General features: G+C 41.0%; 1 protein-coding gene across 1 annotated transcript in view; it reads right to left on the bottom strand.

The window, feature by feature from the left end:
• Positions 1 to 13,679, bottom strand: part of LOC100533314 (glutamate receptor subunit protein GluR5) — a gene marked incomplete at its 5' end in the record, with an annotated part of 137,422 nt that overhangs the window by 84,439 nt on the left and 39,304 nt on the right. Inside the window, 4 exon segments of the mRNA NM_001204612.1 lie at positions 362 to 558; positions 7,023 to 7,148; positions 8,644 to 8,766; positions 9,427 to 9,585. Of these exon segments, the coding sequence (NP_001191541.1) occupies positions 362 to 558; positions 7,023 to 7,148; positions 8,644 to 8,766; positions 9,427 to 9,585 (605 nt within the window).

Raw genomic sequence — 13,679 nt, forward strand, 5'->3', positions numbered from 1 at the left:
CTATCTATCTATCTATCTATCTGTCTACACTTACCTATGTGTCTATCTATCTGCAAACGGCTCTGTGGTATATTAGTTGGGTGATGCTATGTGCACGCAAAGGAACTGAGTGCGATTTCAGAGCGAGTACGTTTCTTTATTGTTTGTTGTTATTATTATTTTTTTTCATTAACTATCGAGTAACTCCATCTGTATGCTGGAATGTTAAACCGTGCTCAGCCTGGATTGGCTCTAAAAAAATAGGGTGGAAACAACCAGCCTTCTAGTTGACCTATATTGTGTCGAAGTGGGAGTGAAATGCTCACAGCCCTCTTATTATACAGAAAAACACATTATGGCCTACCCAGGATTGCCCTATTACCTGCCTGAGCAGCGCTGCATAAGCATTCAAGGAGGAGAGGTCAAGGACGATGTTCCTCATCTTCTCCCTGTCCAGGTAGTCCAGCCTTCTGAGGTCCTCGTGGGCTGACTCCACTTGCTCAATGCGCCTGAAGCCGATCTCTATCCCGTACTGCTCACGTTTGAGCCGGTCATATACGTGCTGGACTCTTAGCAAGCCTGGAGGGTAGGGAAAAGAGGTGGGGAGAAAAGGGGAGGGGTGGATTGTAAATGGTTAAGAATCAGTGGGAAAAGAAAGAAATAGAGAGAGAGGGAGAGAGGGAGAGAGAGAGGGGGGGGACAGACAGACAGACAGAGACCGACAAAGAGAGACAGAGACTGAGAGAGAGAGAGAGAGTAAGAGAGAGAGAGAGAGAGAGAGAGAGAGAGAGAGAGAGAGAGAGAGAGAGAGAGAGAGAGAGAGAGAGACTTTTGTGATAGTGGTTGTTGTATAGAGAGGTATTCGTGACAGTTAATGTGTTTTGTAGTGGTGGTTATATGAATTGTTACAAGGTGTTTGTGTTGGTGGCAGTAATAACCCTTCTGTTAACGTCTGACAATGACTTATACATTCCTAGAGGGGACATCTTTCCAGCAAAATAGAAAAACTTGCCGAATTAAAGGTTAAGATGACTTGTGAATTTTGTTGTGACCGATAAGATCAACTCAGGCAGAGACACGTTTGCCACGTTTTGAACCTTTGGTGAAATGGTATAGGTTTAACGCCCCTATGAACACTATTAGATATTTAAGAGGCGGGGCCTCCGAGTTAAACGTCCATCTCCGAAAGGACCGAACCAAATGGGAACTTCGTGTAAAGTGCCCTTCCCAAGGACAGAACATCGGACCGAGCAGAGGCTCGAGCCCCCGAACTCACAATCTCACGATTACAAGTCCGGTATCCTGTCTACTTGGCTACCGACGCCACTTTTGAACATTTAACGGCTCCACCTTCACCAGTGGGTTTACGCAGCTTGTGGGCTTTTCTCTTCGTTTCAGCTTGGATGGCAGTAGTGGTGTGGTAATTGTGACTGCAGCTGCTCCATATTTTGGGTTGAAGAGAAATAAATCTACCCAAAGTAAAAGGCATAGCCTCTCAAGTGTTATTATAGTATTCATGAACACTTACATTTTGATGCATCTGTGGGGCATTTCAATTGCTTTTAGAGTATATCTTTTGTCAAATTCCTTGTTTTGGGGTAAGTTGTTTTTTTCCAATTACCTTCATGCCAAGGACTCTGCTTTTGAATGTTCTGTTTGAGTCTAGAAGAGTTATAAAAACCATAGACGACGACCCGTATGAGGTATTTCTTTACCTATTCTAACTGCCCAAATGAAAGTTATGGTTTGGAAAAAGAGTTTAAAGTGTATATTTCCATTAAAGTTGGTTTCGCGGTTCACTGACTCAGGCTGTTTTGGTTGTTTGAAGTTGTTCTGTTTGTTTGTTTACTGGAAGTTGGTTGTTGTGTTATTTTAGAGAGGCTGGGGGCTGCCGGTTGTTTGGAGCTGTTTTCGTCTGTTTCAGTCTTTTGGAATAAAAAAAAGACCACAAATAGATTTATTACTGTTCTATAGCAATACGATATGGAATATATCAAACTTTAGCTAATGTTGCAACTGACAACATCCTAGTTTTACGATAATTGTTGTATTGTATCTATCGAAAGTATGCGATCTCCTATAAACGGGTTTATCTTCTACAATGATGACGCTTCCGTTGATATCGCCTAAGATTTGCATGGAAATATCAGGAGAGACGGAAGGGGTGATGAGAAAAAAGGTTTGAATATCAAGATTGGAAGGTAGTGGAGAGGGTTTGATACATAGGTTGAGAAAGAGTGAGGAGAGACAGAGCGAAAGGTTTGATACATAGGTTGAGAAAGAGTGAGGAGAGACAGAGCGAAAGGTTTGATACATAGGTTGAGAAAGAGTGAGGAGAGACAGAGCGAAAGGTTTGATACATAGGTTGAGAAAGAGTGAGGAGAGACAGAGCGAAAGGTTTGATACATAGGTTGAGAAAGAGTGAGGAGAGACAGAGCGAAAGGTTTGATACATAGGTTGAGAAAGAGTGAGGAGAGACAGAGCGAAAGGTTTGATACATAGGTTAGAAAGAGTGAGGAGAGACAGAGCGAAAGGTTTGATACATAGGTTGAGAAAGAGTGAAGAGAGACAGAGCGAAAGGTTTGATACATAGGTTGAGAAAGAGTGAGGAGAGACAGAGCGAAAGGTTTGATACATAGGTTGAGAAAGAGTGAGGAGAGACAGAGCGAAAGGTTTGATACATAGGTTGAGAAAGAGTGAGGAGAGACAGAGCGAAAGGTTTGATACATAGGTTGAGAAAGAGTGAGGAGAGACAGAGCGAAAGGTTTAATACATAGGTTGAGAAAGAGTGAGGAGAGACAGAGCGAAAGAGATAGACAGAAAGAGAGAGAGAGACAGACATACCAACAGACAGACAGACAGACAGTGACTGTACAATGGAATACCCATTTTCCAAAAACCTTGACCTCAAAACTTTGAAGTTTATTTCCAGAAGGCAACATGCAACCTTTCAAAATAAAAAACCACGGTGAAATTCCTCAGTGAAATTCCTCAGTCAAATTGTAGCAGTACAAGGCTGGCACTCAACTATCTTGCATAGTCTTGTAGCCTTACACCCAACTCTCTTGGGACACATTGAAAAGGCAATCAGAAGATATTGGTCGAGGCCCATGATCCCTTGATCAGCACACCCTGAATAATTAAAGATGCGCGTAAGCCCCATTGTAGTTCAACCGGGAGATCGCGACCTCGACCAGTATTAGGGGACCCGTGGACCTGGTCCTCATGCTCAATAAGACATTGCTGCTCCGGAGGTAGTTACAGCTGGGACTTGTGTCGAGGGGTTTGTCTGGGAATTTTGAGTGCATCTGTGTCCGCTGAGTGGGTCTTGTGAACCCGGTATAGGTTCGGACAATTTTGAGTGCATCTGTGTCCGCTGAGAGGGTCTTGTGAACCTGGTATAGGTTCGGACAAGTAGCTACTCTCCTGATGACTAGATGTCTGATCAAAGTAAACCCACATAGCTCTACCGAAAGATTAGGTAGAGTTTTGTGGTTTCACTTTGATCAGACATTTAGAGTAGGATAACATAATCAATCAGAACATTTTCCCATTATATTATGCAGAGCTAGATTTGTTTTTACTAACACCTTATAAAAAACCCCAGTAATAGTCAAAGAATAATCACTCCACTCTGGAATTATTAGCCCAGACTGAGATTACTTATTCAAGACAAAGTGCAAGGATAATATTTTGATCTCCAATTGGATTCGAATATAAAAAAACGCTGTACGGACGAATTATAAGATTTTAAAACTTTAAGGTATGCTTTACAGACTGACAGATTTCATGCATTATTTTTAAAAAATTGAAGACAGTGTGGTCATAAAGAATGTAGAAAATACCTAAGACTCTTATGAAAATACGAAATTTTTTTATAAGCAAGCAACGAAAGTCCTTGTTTTCAGATAGCGTGTTCTTATCTTTCTCTAGAATACGAAAAGTAAAGTGTATTTGCTTAGGGGGAGGGTCCTTCAGATTTCTTTTTGGGGGGGGGGGGGGCGGGGGGATTAGTTAGTGTTTTACGACGCTCACAGCTGCATAAGGTCATATGAGCGTACGGGACACATTAAACGTTTTCAGTTGGAAGGAAATTTTGAATTTTGCCCGGGTGGTGGCCGAAACCTACTCTTATCGATTTTAGACCACCAAGGGATCTTTAACCTGCGCAACTAGCACACGGGCTGACCAAGATTTTTCGCCCTTGTCCGAGAAGGCCAGGTGTAGGTCTTTCTTACCAGAAGATCAGGGGTGTGACTGAAAGACAGCATAGAAGGAGCCAAGGAGCAGCAGTAGAAAGGCTGCAGAAAGAGTCAGGAGCCCAGAGGAGGGGGCAAAGAAGGAGAGGGGGTGGAGGCAGAAAGAGGAGACGAAAGCAGACGATAGAACATTGCTAGAGAGCAGGAGAGGAGGTGAAAGGAGACAATTTTAAAAAAGAATTTTTTTTCCGTCGCTACCCAGGCCTTTGAATGAGAGGCCAACACCTTAACCTCTAGGCCACGAGAGCACCCCGTCTTTTAGTTAGAAGTCCTACTAGATAGGATGTAAAAGACCGGGTTCTGTCTAAACATCAGTCAATGGCTTTACAAATTAATGGTGCCAACAGTGTTTAATGGACAGGCTTGTTTCATTATCTTCATACCTCTTCTATGCGGTATATTCACTTGTTCTGAAGCAGCCACATGTTAACATAGTATTTTATATAGAAGATATAATACAATGATTGAGGCATTCTTTAAGGTGAACACTCCCTCTCTGTGAGGTTTGAATTCACCTGGATCCGTAAATTAAAAAAGAAAAATTGTCTGGAGTTTCTTTACCACCCCATACGAACTTTCAGAGATGGCCGTCAGTGTGCCGATCTGAGCTCTTCTATCTTAATTAATGCTCACAGCACTGTGAAAGAGGTGTAAAACTGTGCAATGAAATAAACCTTAGTATAAAAATGAGAAGCGTGGTACATGAGGACTACTTTATTATGATCATACTGAACTCTGTGCAGCAAACTGCGAAGGACGGGTAGTGGAAAAAATAGAATCGTGCTTCACTCATCTCAAACTCCGTAAAGCGAACACATTTTGCCATATAGTTGGGAGACCAATTTTTTTCTGAGATCGGGAGAGTAATCTGTAGTCACAATTTAACAATTCGATCTTTCCTTTGTTTTCTGTCCGTCTGCCGCGACAATTGAGCATGGCCGTCCCCTTTCTGAGAGCCGCATCGGTCGTTGTTGAAAGCAAAGCAAAACCATTGCCAGCCCTGGTCTTATCTTGTTCCCCGTTCTGAGTAAGCCGAAACGTCATCGCGGTTAATACCCCTGCTCACAGTACAGACTAAGCGTATCGAAATTCGATGTAAAGGAATTAAAGCTTGTCTGCTCACAGGCACGGGCTGGTCCCCGACTAACATTTCTTAAATTGAAAAGAAAGGTAATACCCACTCAAAATGGCACCCATGTCACCGTTTATGTTTCGGAAGGTATTGTTTGACAAATTAAAGAGAACGCAGGGCGGGCAGACAGACAGACAGACAGACAGACAGACAGACAGACAGACAGACAGACAGACAGACAGACAGACAGTCAGACAGACAGACAGACAGACAGACAGACAGACAGACAGACAGACAGACAGACAGACAGACAGATGTAGTAGGGGGTGGGGGTGAACACAGATACAGAAGGAAACATAGGGAGAAAAACAAGAGGATTTAAAGAGGGGAGAGATATATATATATATATATATATATATATATATATATATATATACTTTATAGCCTTCTATATAATATCTCCTTCTACATAAAGTTACATGACTTCATAACAATCCCTCGGCTTACCGATTCATTCAATTATTGCTAACCTTATTCCCGCCTCGGGGGGAAAGGGAGGGCTTGGACGGGGAGGGGGGGGGGCCCGCTGTCGTATACATCATTCTATTACGTGTTTCATATTCATTCGATTCGTTTGAAAACATTCCAAAACAACAATAAAGCGAGGATTCATCTATCATCTAGATTGACGGTCAAGTAGTATGATGGAATTGTGATTCTATGCTGGGAAACCTCAGAACGGTTGGGGGGGGGGGTAAATTAATGCATAATTAGAACTAAGGAGGTTCTGGTGTAGAATGGCAGTGAGATCGAAAAAAGAGGGGGGGGGGGGGGACAAAGAGAGAGAAGGACACAGAGAGAGGGAGAGAATGCGAGGGTAAGGGAAAGGGAGAAAGAATATCTGAGAGCGTAAGAAAGAGGGAGAACGTGTAAGAGGGGAAAAGAGAGAGGGAGAAGGGAAGAGAAAATTTAGTGAGAGCGAAGAAAAGGAAAGACAAAGAAGGGGAAAGATGATATAATATAATGTTATATGAATATATGGAGAGAAGTATATAAATATAGATATTTATGTGAGGCATCGCGCGCAATCAGGCGCTCGTCACAGAAATGCAATCAAAGAAATAGGCATATTTCAGCTCGTTAGGTTATTTCTACTGTTTGATGTTTGGTTTAAAACCTTTTATGATCATTTAAAAACACATCTTACATGTGCATTTTACGGGGAAATACGTTAATTTAAGGGGGAAAAATATAAATTTACAGTTTCCAAAGGGCTCTCAAGCTTTGCAATGTTACCAAACGTTGGCGGCAATTTTCTCGCTAATTTTATGTCTGAACTCAGGCTACCCGAACCCTTAACCAATCATAAATATCTTGACTTCCATTCAAGATAGATTCGGGGGTGGGGGGTCATCGACAAGAAGACGAATGAACAAGTTTTAAGATGATACCAATAACCCCATATTCCAAAAGAATTGACGAGAGCCAACACACACACACACACACACACACACACACACACACACACACACACACACACACACACACACACACACACATATATATATATATATATATATATATATATATATATATATATGTATAATATTTATATATATATATATATATATATATATATATATATATATATATATATATATATATATATATATATATAGGCCTATCTCGTCGTGTCTGAGCTAGTGTCCCACCTTCACTGTTGTCATAGACGTAGTCAAGCCTCCTCCAGTTTAACCCCTTGACCAAGTCAACAATGGCGTCGGCGTAGACAGGCTTGGCGAAAAGCATCTGAGGCTGGTGTTCTTTATGAATTGTTCCTGAAAAAGAAATAATTGTTTCCTTATCCGAACTAAACTAGGTCGACTAGCATTAATTATGGTGTCAGTTTTGGGCTCTTAACAGTCACTCGTGGAAGACTTCAGTTCTATTTATTGTTCAGTGGGAAAGATTTCATCGCGTGTCTCGGTCTTTGTGAAACAGTGCCATCTCCAGACAGCTTGCGTTGGCCATGGCAGAAGAGAAAGAGTCCACTTCCCAAATTATCTGAATTACGTCAAAGAAGGCATAGCAATTTACAATTATTATCTAAGCTGCTTGGGAACGGTGTTTTACATTTGAAGCTCAAACGCAGAACAAAGTAAAACCTAACAGTTTCATAAAATCCACCGACAATCAAGTTTGGGAATACTATTTTAATACTCTTTAACATTTTTGACTTCACACATTTTAAAAGTGTGTAGATCTAGCTCAAAAACTACACATCCATTTACTTTCATATTTTTACACATGCCATGCAAACTCGTTGTCATTCGTGAACTGCATTCACTCGGATGCACTGGTTTATCTTTTTGTCTGACAATGTCTTTCGTGTGGTTTTGATATTTCGTCCAATACTGTGAAAATGTGTAGGCAACTTTAAAAACAAAAACTACACACGCAAAGTTGGACTCCTTCCTAGGTTTTCGCCACATAAACAAGTGGCTTCTCTTTTTCGATTCACCATGCTTCGGCTGAATGAATGGGAAAGAAATCACATCATTGAAATGTTTCAGGTGGGCACTCCGATTTCGTTAGTCGAGATAATGTTCAACGTGAACAGACACACTGTGTATGCCACACGGGATCACATGGCAACGACAGGCTCCCAAAAGGACAAACCCAAGCGAGTAGGACGCAAACAGACAAAACCGAGGTTGGACTCATTCATCCTAACGCTATGCTTGAGAAATCAATTTCAACAGGCAAACAAAGACCCAGGATGAGTCGAGAAAAGACTTAGGAATGACTGTGCGATCTTTTTCATCGCTGTTCTTCTTCGTTTGAAAGTTTGTAGCATAAAACTGCAGCCCCATCACATCCAGTACAGACTTCACTATGCACTGGGCACAGCGTCGCGTGTGATGGCCAAGGCTAAATCAACCAATTTCTCTAGCCCAATGTACTTTTCTTTCAAAATCAAACCCGGGAAAAGTATTCATGCCCCGTAATGCACCTGCTTGTAAGGCTGCTGTGACAAATCAATTTATCAAAGCTAACAACAATACTCTCCTGCACCCATGACCAGAGCATTCACCAAATTTCAATCCAATTGAGCACTTGCGGGACATATTTTTAGATCGCGCCATTCGTGCCACACCACGCCAGCCCTGTACCCCTTGTATTTGATTTCTATATTTCAACCCCTATCATCTTACTTACCTGCGTGTAGCGTTGGTAGTAATGTGTAAATAGCCTAGAATTGATTTAAAAGAGTATTTAATATACACATATTAGAGGGTTGAATCTAAAAATGACAGCAGACACACCCCTCACCTGACAGGTCGGGTGTGATAAAAGGCATGTTGAACTTGGCACTGTAGGCTTGCAAGGTCTTGAACGTGGACTGGGATGTGGAGCCGTACATGACAAAAATACCTGAAGACATCTGTGCACACACTGAAATAAAAACCAACAGAAAGTACGGGGTACATTTGATCGGCTAGCCAACTGTCTTTAAAAGAACAAAGCATTTTATGTTACGCTGTGATTTCATAGGTCAGGCATTTTAGTTTTAATCTGTTGTCCTCCTTTCATCTACCCTTTCCCTTTTCTATCCTCCTCTCTCTCTCTCTCTCTCTCTCTCTCTCTCTCTCTCTCTCTCTTTCTCTCTCTTTCTCTTTCTCTCTCTCTCTTTCTCTCTGTCTCTTTCTCTCTCTGTCTCTCTGTCTCTTTCTCTCTCTCTCTCTCTCTCTCTCTCTCTCTCTCTCTCTCTATCTATCTATCTATCTATCTATCTATCTATCTATCGATCTATATGTCTGTCTGTCTCTCTCTCTCTCTCTCCCTCTCTCTCTCCCTCTCTCTCTCTTCCTATTAAAAAGAGACTGGAGTTGGGGTAACTGACATTGCATTACTCACTGTTTGTATTGAAAAGTCAATTGTCTTTATCTCGAAACATTCTTGTCTTTGTATGATACTCTCTAGTAACACATCTAATCTTCGGCACTTATATCAGCTATCAATGGTGTAGCAAATGTGCTGTAAAACTAAAACTAAAACGAGAAAAGGATTAAAGATTCCAGCATTTATTTTGCTTGATAATCCACAGTCTCTTACGTTTTGATGTAACAGCGAAATTGCTGTCTATATCCACGTCGTCTGAGAGCATGTTGAAGGTGATGCCTTTACCTCCCTTGCGCAGTTCGTTATTTGTGGAGATAGCGTACATAAGAGCTGACCTGGACACCGGCTCCGCGTCCATGTTAAACAATGTGCCTGTAGAGACCAAGACAGAGGACAAATAAAGCAACAACAAACAAAAACTGCAATATAGGTAAAAAGTATCCCCCCCCCCTCCTTTCCTACCCAAGTTTTCGCATATCACTACGGTCTTAACGAGTTGTTTCATGTTCCTACTGGTCAACCAGTTCGAAATGGCGGGGTGAGGGCGGTGGGTGTCGAGCTTTAATTTTACCGCTCAACTACAGAACACCAAACACAAGATTATACCTACTCAAAGGAGTATCGAAGACATCGTTTATAATGATTAGGACAATATTGTTTGGAGAGTTAGAAAGTGAGAGAGGGGGTGGAGAGGCGGTGTTGAAAGGGAGAGAAAACAAAACAAAAAGAAAAAATAAGAAAAGGCAAGAAAGTAAGGAAGATACAGAGACAGAATGAGATAGAGAGACGAAGAAAGACGAAAGAGACAGAAATAGAGCAACAAAGTGAGATGAAAAGAAACTAAAATACTGAAAGAGAAAAACTGTGAGAGAGCCAAAGTGTGAGTATGTGTGTGTGTTTGTGTGAGTGCGTATGTGTGTGTGAGGTGTGTGCGTGAAAGAGAGAGAGAGAGAGAGAGAGAGAGAGAGAGAGAGAGAGAGAGAGAGAGAGAGAGAGAGAGAGAGAGAGAGAGAGAGAGAGAGAGAGAGAGAGAGAGAGAGAGAGTCACCGAAGCGGAGTGGGATACAACCTTGGTTTGCCACTCTGGGAATCAGGTGAAAAAGGAACTGAATTTGAATTTTGTTCTCGGCCTTCTTGAATTGTATTTCTGAGCCATGTAAAATGAAAACTGAGCCTTTAAAATCTTGAGCAAAGCAAACAAACTTGAACTGCTTTCATACTCTGAACTTTTCACTGGAAGGGTTTTCCCCTGAGCAAATTGAATGGTAAGCCCGAACTTTGTTTGGGAATGAATGTTTAGGAATACCATAAGATATGAGAATGCCGGCATGGATTTCGTTTTAGACACAAGTCAGAGTTCAGTCGATTTTTTGCCTTATAATACAAGCTGAGCTTTGAGGTGCAAACTAGATGCTTATGTCCTTCTCTCTCACTTTCCTAATTATTTGGTTTATGACTAGTCTGAACTTCATGGTTTAGCACAGTTACTATGTTTTTGCAATAATGGTTTTCCCTTTTATTGTATTGTTTACTAACTACATGTCTTGTTTATTCACACATTTCTGCTTGTAGGGAATCCACAAATACAATGGAAGCTCTCGTGGTCTGGGGGTAACGTTGTTCGCCTTTCATTCAATAGATCCCGGGTTTGAAACCTGACAGCGATGGGAAGTTTTCTTCTCTAAATTTTACTTCTTTCATCTCCTTTCCTGCTCTCTAACCTGTCGTTCGCTTTCGTCTCCACTTTCTCCCTTCCCCCTTCCCCTTTGCCCCCCTCTTCTGACGCTTTCTGCAGCTTTTCTACTACTACCCCTTGGCTCCTACTGTACTGCTGTCTTTCAGTCCACACCTGATCTCAGGGTAGGTAAAAACTAAGACTTAGCCTTCTTGGATAATGGTGACAAATCTCGGAGGTCCCGAGTGCAAGTTGTGCTCGTGAAAGATCCCTCGGTGGTTAAAAAAGAGTAGGCTTTGGCCGCCACCCGGGCAAAATTCAAAATTAATTCATACCAAACTGAAAATGTTTAATGTCTCCCCTGCGCTCATATGACCTTATGCAGTACCGAACGCCGCGAAACACTTACTAAATTTTAATACAAATACAAATAGCTTTCAGAGGGAAATCATAGCTTTTGAGGGAGCAAAAGGAGCCACTAATTGTAATAGTAAAGATCAATAACGAATAGCATTTGTATAGCGCAGATTCCAGTTTAATAGCAAGCCCTTTACTATAATATTATTGGTGCACCTAACGTAATACCACCACTAACCCACAGATAACTGCATCAGAAAACGCTCGCGACTGTAGCAAATTAACATTCATAAACGATGGCAGGATGACCATGGTGGCTATGAGACCAAACAACTCAAACAGTGTTATTGGCCTGGCCCACACCACCTTATGTACAGCCAGTATCTGTAAATGAAATGTCCTAGACTATTATGTAAAGACCATTGTCCATGCTCTGTCTTTGTCAAGCGTGGGCCAAGCAAGCAACAAAGTTTTGAGACCACCAATAGGCTTCAAATATCATTGCATGAATGATTATCAATATAAGTTTATTGAGGAGGAGAACTCCAAAATGATTTTAATCTCCTTGGTGGAATCCTGACATTGTGTCTTTACAGACAGAAAAGAGGGATACCCTAAAATGGCAACAAAAGACAGCAAAAATCTGAAATTAAGAAAGACCACTAAAATAGCATCTTTCAGTTTCAAAGATGCAGACAACCAGTACAAGATATGAGGAGTTTTTCGAGGGAGTTACAGTAGATAAGGTCCAGCACAAGTTTTGGAATCTGAATGGAGCCACGAATAAACAAAAGAAAGCCTCAGCCATACCCGAATCCCAGACAGAAGGAAAATGAAATTATGTCCGATTCACTCGCATTATTCAACAAACGAGATTCTTTTCCAATCCTAACTCCAACGGGCATGATTTTTTTTTTACGTGTTACTCTTGAATGGATCTTCTTGTCCACTTGATTGGTCATTTGAACCATGTCAGCTGATATCAGTGTGTTGTAAAGAACATTTTACACTCGCTATGGTGGTAGTCAGGATTTATCGTATGGGTAAAATTGACAGTGTTATTCAGTTGTTGAAAACTCGTGCTTACAACTTGGCAATTTCACTCGAAGGACAAATCATGACCTACCACCATAACCCATATGAAAAATTCTTCAAGTAATAATTTTTTTTATCTCAAGAGAAGTAGGTTCAAAGCTGATAAGTGAACTCAGGCTCACAACGTCAAATATGTGTTGGTGACACGGCGTTAAGGAGGGTGGTCACTTGGGCGTGTCCTTGATCAAAAAGGTTGCTTTTAGTGAACGAGTGGGGTGTCTGGAGTATTTATGTCTATGACATTAAGTATAATTCTTTTATTAATGCAAACATGTATTTGTACGTATATACGTAGATATGCCATTGTAAATTAAATTTCCTCATGGAACCAACAGAAATTAAATGTATTTATGTTTATTCTTGAAAATGAAATAGTATAGGTTTAACACCCCTATCAAGACTAATGGGTTATTTAACACTTTTCTTATAGCGAGGCTCCCGGACACGGCCTCGCTGGACCGACAGCCACAAAATACGGCTCAAGTGGCTCGCTATCTATTCCAATCCAGTAATGAAAAGACACGAAATTCTCGGCTGATCCATGTTTTCGAAATTATAGACTAGACTTCCTGTTAGCGGATATCGAAAGAAATTATAGCACTAACAGGCAATTTTTAGTCATTTCAGCGCTTTTTTCTGTCCCCTTCGAAACATGAAAATGAAAAGAAAAGTGCTCCCCCGACTCCAGTATATTATGTCTCATATTTACTCTTCTATAATAAATACACATACATAACTTTCAGCATTTCTTTGCATTAATTGAAACAACCTACCTGTAAAGTTTGAATAATGCTGTCGTTGCATTTTTTTTTATTTATGACCTTTCAAAGCAGGAAAATTGTTGATTTCATATTACCCTTTCGATATCGCATAATCATTTTTAGAAACCCCACACTAGTGTAATTGGAATAAATGTTCAATATTGTACGACAATCTGTGGAGTAGGGGCGTACAAATAGGTCAGACAAAAGCCCTAGGCCAGTGGTGGATTTTGGCCTGGTAGGAAAAGAGTGAAAAGGAGGACCTCCGGGTTAAAGGTCATTCTCCCAAAAGACCAAGCTAAATAGGAATTCCGTGAAAAGTGCCTTTCCCAGGGATATAACGTCGGGCCGACCTGAGACTCGAACCCCCGATCTCACAATCATACATTTACGGGTCTGGTAGCATTACTATTATGTATTCTTATTTAAATTTAGTATATCTATTCTAAAGATATAGTAACAGCGAGATTGTCGTCAATTAGTAGTAAATGCAATGGTTGCCGAAAACAAAATCAAAATAAATATATAAGCCCTAAGCTCTAGGGTGTCGAGCTGAAGGCACGAGGGCAGCTAGTTCA

The sequence above is a fragment of the Aplysia californica genome, unplaced genomic scaffold (genome assembly GCF_000002075.1).
Source record: "Aplysia californica isolate F4 #8 unplaced genomic scaffold, AplCal3.0 scaffold00454, whole genome shotgun sequence".
Lineage (NCBI taxonomy): Eukaryota > Metazoa > Mollusca > Gastropoda > Aplysiida > Aplysiidae > Aplysia > Aplysia californica.